The 6,000-nt window shown below is 38.9% G+C and overlaps 1 protein-coding gene across 5 annotated transcripts in view; it reads left to right on the forward strand.

The window, feature by feature from the left end:
* oxr1 (oxidation resistance 1) overlaps window positions 1-6,000 on the forward strand; it is a 168,916-nt gene that overhangs the window by 129,098 nt on the left and 33,818 nt on the right. For all 5 annotated transcript variants that reach the window (XR_002752597.1, XM_023331613.1, XM_023331615.1 and 2 more), the window contains 2 exons: window positions 2,781-2,888; window positions 5,749-5,862. Coding sequence is in view for 4 of the 5 variants with exons in the window: in XM_023331613.1 (XP_023187381.1) it covers window positions 2,781-2,888; window positions 5,749-5,862 (222 nt within the window). In the remaining variant the exon portion in view is untranslated. The remainder of the gene's footprint in view (window positions 1-2,780; window positions 2,889-5,748; window positions 5,863-6,000) is intronic.

Raw genomic sequence — 6,000 nt, forward strand, 5'->3', positions numbered from 1 at the left:
TTTAATTTCATCAAAAAAACTTATTTATTGTATTTAAGAAGCTTGGATGTTATTTCAGTGTAATAATTTACTTACTGTTAGTTGCTGCATGCTTGGCTTACTTTTCACGTCATATTATCTTTGGACGTTTTCAGAGCTTCTGGACATTAGCCAGATTCAGTCAGCTGGACTCTGTACTATCCACCTTGCTGTCTGACTAATGAAATCCAGCACCTTTGGGAAGGTAGGTAGAAAATGTGTCTAAGCTACAGATGACCCATCTGATAATATCTACCTCGGTTAATTTGTAAAACAAAACAAAAAAATTAAGAAAATTTAACTCATTTCAAAAATACTTTGTTGATCCCAAAGGGAAATTAGATAAATTCAGCACAGTTTTGCTGGATCTAATTGATATCTGCCGATACTGAACTTCAGATATTGGCATCAGTATCAGAAGTGACAAATGTGGCCTGGTACATCCCTGATCTAAACATTGCATTTATTAGTGTTTTTCCCTCTTCTTCCTGCAAAATTATACCATAATTCCACAGAAGTGGTCTAAAAGGTGACATATGATTATGCCTCATAAGCTGCGCCTCTGTTTTTAGCCTAACTTCCTGTCTGCTGTTGTCTTGAGACTCTGTGCAACATCTTCCTGGAAACTATTTCCCATATCGAAAACTTGGAGAGGCTGTCATTGTTCTGTGTTTTTCGTGGGGATGTTTGAGGCAGTCCCATGACTGCTGCACCAAAGCACACAGTGTCTACATAATCTATGCTAAAAAAAATGCACAGCTCAGAGTTCGTCCTGCCAGGCTGGTTATAAGGGCCTATGTCCCCTGAGTGCACTTTCTTCCCTTACACCACATTTCCTGCACACGCCGGCGGTTTCTGACACCATCAGCTTTATTTGGAGGCCAGAAACTCCCAGGGGGCACGTTGGACGCTTAACTATTTCAGACACATGAAGCACATCTCTGTTGTCTGCATCCTAACTGGTGGAGACAAGCAAACGCACCTGTGTCACTCTGCGGGGTGCTGCAGCTGAGCACAGGGTGCAACCCACAACAGCCTGCATGGTCTGCTAAATCTCAACTAACAGGAAGTGTTGCCTCCTCCTCTACGGCTTGTTGGATGTGATTCAGGATGATGTGCTTAAAATGAAATAAATACCTCGAGCTGTGCAGAGTAGTAGTCAGACTATCAACAGAAAGATAATATTGTGCAGGTTTCTGGAGTAATAATAAAGAAAAATGATGAGAGTAGTTGTAGGTCTTTTTTTGTCAAAATGTGGACCATCCGACTTTTCTCATATGTATATATATATAGATATATATATATATATCTATATATATAGATATATATACCTTCTGGATCAGTAACTTGTATATATACAAACAGTATTCTCTATATTTCCTCTATATTGCCTCTATATTTTCATATACACTGAGTAAATAAAATTGCACTATATTTCAGCATTAGACAAAAGTGGTTGGAAGTAGAACGACGTTGTTTTTGCTTTTTGTTAAATCAAAGTTGGATTCTATTTGTGCCAAGCTTGTTACTTGTAAAAGTCACCTCACACTTTTAAGTAGTAGAGAATGCTTCTCTGCTCAGCCCTGTTCTATCTGCTCAAACTGCAACACATCCAGAGCTGCTGCTCTGCTGTCTCTGTTCAGGTTATTGAGTTGTTGTTGAAGGATTGGTTCATTTCTAGGTAGCACTCTCCATTCTCTATTGTCAAGTTTCACTCCAGCCAGTTAATGTCTGGTTGGGTGTGTCTCCATTGGCAGTGTGTTCCTCACCATGTCTGTGTGAAGGAATGTAGGCATTTTCTTTAAGTATTGTATTTCTTTTTTTCTTATGTCAGTATATCTCCAGCGTTTCCTGGTTGAACTACAAGATCATGCCTCCACTGTTCCTTGTTTTTTATGATATCTATTAATTCGTCCATGTTTTATTATTAATAATATTACTTGTATTATATATATATTTTTTTATATATATATTCTCTAGTTTGGTCTTTCCTTCTGTTTCCCACTTGTAAAGCAGCCGAGAAAAATTGCGATGTATTATCATCGCGAGGTGTTATTGGTGCGTCCACAGCAAGAGCATTAAAAACACGTCTTGCTTCAAGTTCGCCGCATGTGCACTTGGAATGCAGACGCTTGACATTTTGCTCTACATCTAGCGTTTTGCACGTCTGGTTTACATTCAAAGTCTATGTGGAGATGCATCTAAATTGCTCTAGGCGTTGCTTTCCGTCGCCAGCCTATTTGTCCGAAGCACTTCATGCGTCAAACACTCAAAACGCTTCAAATCACACCTTGACGCGGCTCCACATAGACTTTGAATGTAAACAAGATGCGCCTGATGCGCGAAACGCGTTTGTTGTGAACGCACCACATGAATTTTCATGCTACCCTTTCAGGAACCTGTTTTAACTTTTAGCTACAGTCTTAAGCTTTGTGTATATTGTTTGTATTAAGAAAAAAGACATCATGCTTGTGGTTGACAAGATAACACAAGATATTCTTGTCCATTTACATTCCTGCAAGCAACAACGTACAGTTTTTCTCCTGGTCAACAGCCGACAGCTTTAATCGGAGTTCATCCCAGGTTCTAACATGCAGAACACAAACCCTTTACAGCAATCGTTTCAGAGCTCTGCTCTTCAGATATTTTCTCTGTCTGCTTCATGGTGTGTGTTCCATCTTCATGTTTGGCCTGCGCAGCAGTGCCTCAGAGCAGGAGCAGCACGGTGATGTTTCTGTCCTCTCTCTTGTTTTGCGGTCCAGGTGGAATCGCGGGACACGTTGAACAGCATTGCGCTCAAGTTTGACACCACACCCAACGAGCTGGTTCAGCTCAACAAGCTGTTCTCCAGAGCAGTGGTGCCTGGCCAGGTGTGAACCGCCGTGCTCGCCTTCACTCCAGCCACCCCACGAACACCTCAGGCTCATTTCGCTGCTCCACTGTGCATTCTCAGTGGTTTGCCGTCATCACAAAGTGACTCTATCGCTACGTTTGTGAATATATCTGAAAAATTGTTTTTTTCCACCTACTTTCTCAGTGCAACTGGCTGACTCACTAACCACGTCTCTGTCTGTCCTAATTGCCTGCTAATTACAGCATCATATGTCCCATTAGGCTGCAGCACATTCTGTTAGACCCATTTTGTTTCTAAAAACATTTAAGAACACGTGTGATTCTTGGATTCAACCCTCTGATGCTGATGTTTCCACATCACACAAGCTAATCACCTATTACCTGCCAAACGCTTTGCCAGCCTCCCTGGCTTTAATATTTGTTCTTTTCGTCTTTTGTGTGGGAAAGTGACTAATATTTCTATTTGTTTTTGTCTCTGCATTTCCTGGCACTAAAAGTGAGCCAGTCGAAGGGAACCCAAACCGCAGCTTGTCTAGCTGGCACTCAGCTCTTAGCAGACATATCATTTAGCACACTGTAAACAGGCAGCAGTAAATTCACTTACTGAGACTGAAGATATAACTCCAAAAATGGGGCAAGATTTTATTTCACCCAAGATTAATGTTTAATCTAAAACAAATCCCAGAACAGAGTAACAAATGATCGAAAGTTAAAAGCAAGGCATCGGCATGGGACGTGTCTAAAAGCAGGCCAGGATTGGTTTAATGCAAACCCTGCCTCTTTCTTCTCAGTAATTACCTAAATTAATCTTGGAAAACATTCATTGGAATTTTGTCACTTAAACCATGGTGTTCCGCAAGGCTTAATTATAGGTCCCACACTTTTTAATCTTCACTCCCTGTCTTTGGGTGGTGTAAATAGAAAAACTTAAGGAGTGTTGCCTCTGTTTTGCATTATTGTTAAACAGTGTTAAATATGAGATTTTCCATGTCTGGTAGTTTTTTTGTTAATTTCCCCAGCAGATTTGTAATTTGCGTATCTGAACAGATTGATGTAGCTGGAACAAATTTAACAACATTCTCATTTGTCAACATTTGTGACAGAGCATACTAAATTAATAAGTAAATAAAATAAATAAATACATATTAAGAAATATAATTTAGCTCTGTCTGAATAACTTTTAGACTTGTGTCTCTCTCAGAGTTTCTTGACTTTTCTACAGAATCCCTGTGATATGACAACCTTTTATTACTAGAGGGAGAACTACACTATTACTGGCAACTTTCCAGAAACTTCACTTTAAGCACACATTTTCACTATTGACTTGCTTTGAATGCCTTATCCAGGGAAGAACTACAAGAAAAATTAGCAGTAGCAAAAATCCAGGAAGTCCTTAACCAAGCCCTGGATTAATCTTGTTCAAAACTCTGTAAAAAAAACAAAAACAAACTATGAACATGGTCTTTATTCAGGCTTAGCAGTATAGTATACAGTGAGAATGAAACATTTCAAACCATCCATATTATCAGTTCCTCTGTCCTTTGTATTTTTCCTTTAAAAAGGTATATTACGATAATTGATAGGATCTCCAAAACACAAATTGTTAGCTTGCTTTTGAAAAGCATTTAGGCTAGCTTATTTTGCGGTTTCATCACACAACATTGGGCGTTTTAAAAATGGTTGTTTCCGTTTGAAATCTGGTTCTGTGTGAGCAGTTAGTTGCTAATCTGCATCTAATCTGCAACTTTCACCCAAAACATTGGAAAGTAAAGAACTTCATTGCTAACATGCTAGCAGCTTGCCAGAACATGGCATGGAACAAAGTGTTTTTCTACCATTGTAAAATAAATATCAATCTACATAATTAGTTTTAAATTAGTTTAAGATATTTATAAACATTTAAACTGGCTTTCTGTTTTATTTCTTTATTTATAAAATAAATTAAATGGTTAGCATGGTTACAAGTTTCAGTGCTTACATGCTAACAGCTTGCCAGACAGTGGCCTAGAACAAAGAGCCCTTCTAACATCTTAAAAGAAACATCAAGCTACATAATTTATTTTAAATTAGTTTAAACTATTTATAAACCTCTAAACTACCCTTCCATTGAATTTCTTTATAGGATTGTGGTTATGTATTGCATTCCTTATGTTGATAATGGACCAACTTTTTTGGTGCACATAACCGAATAATGGAAATATGACAAAAGGTTTCCAAAAATTTCTTTACTTTGATCATTTCAAGATACTTTAATATTTTAAGAATCACTTTTGCTGGATCTCACTTAGACTAGCCTCCAGCTCTGCTGTGGATTCAGAAGTTCTCTCTTTTTAAAACGAGGGCCTGAAAGGAAGATTGTAGCTGCTCATTTGCTTTCCTTAGAGCCTTTAAAAAATACCAAACATCCTTTTAAATTCGCCATTACTCTACTCTGTAGGTGGTTTATAGAGCTGCTGAATGTCCTGCTGGGTTATGGGAATTGAAATGGATTGTTTTTGAATTGTGTGACATTTTAGAAACTAAACGGTGACAAAATTTATTTGAAGAAAACCCATTGCCCCATCAATTATGTAAAACAAATGGTCAGCTACAACAGAATAAATGCCGGCACACGCTCTAAATGTTCTAACCATGAAATGCATGAGACATTACATCCAGTTACTGCTAATTCTCACACTCTGTCCTACTGTTATGAATGTCACTTTCCCTCTGTGTTTACTCGGTCGATAACATGAGACTTTGACCGTGATTTTATGTTATTCACCTTGTCAAACATACACTTTTGCTGTGCGTGACAGAATCTCTGTCGTCACCTGTGTTAGTGTGAGAGGTGGGGTGCGCATTCTGTGTAAATACAGACATGGTTTATGTTTGCAGGTTCTGTACGTTCCTGATCCCGAGTACGTCTCCAGTGTCGGAAGCTCCCCCTCCCTCAGTCCCATCAGTCCCCTGTCTCCTACCTCCTCTGAAGCTGATTTAGAGAAGGCGACGGTATGTTGATGCATGATCTTTCACACACACACACACGCACACACACACACACACACGCACACACACACACACACACACACACACACACACACAAAACACGGGGTTATACATGAAATCAATAATGGCAATAAATAATTT

This window comes from Xiphophorus maculatus, chromosome 3, assembly GCF_002775205.1.
Source record: "Xiphophorus maculatus strain JP 163 A chromosome 3, X_maculatus-5.0-male, whole genome shotgun sequence".
In the NCBI taxonomy this organism is placed as follows: domain Eukaryota; kingdom Metazoa; phylum Chordata; class Actinopteri; order Cyprinodontiformes; family Poeciliidae; genus Xiphophorus; species Xiphophorus maculatus.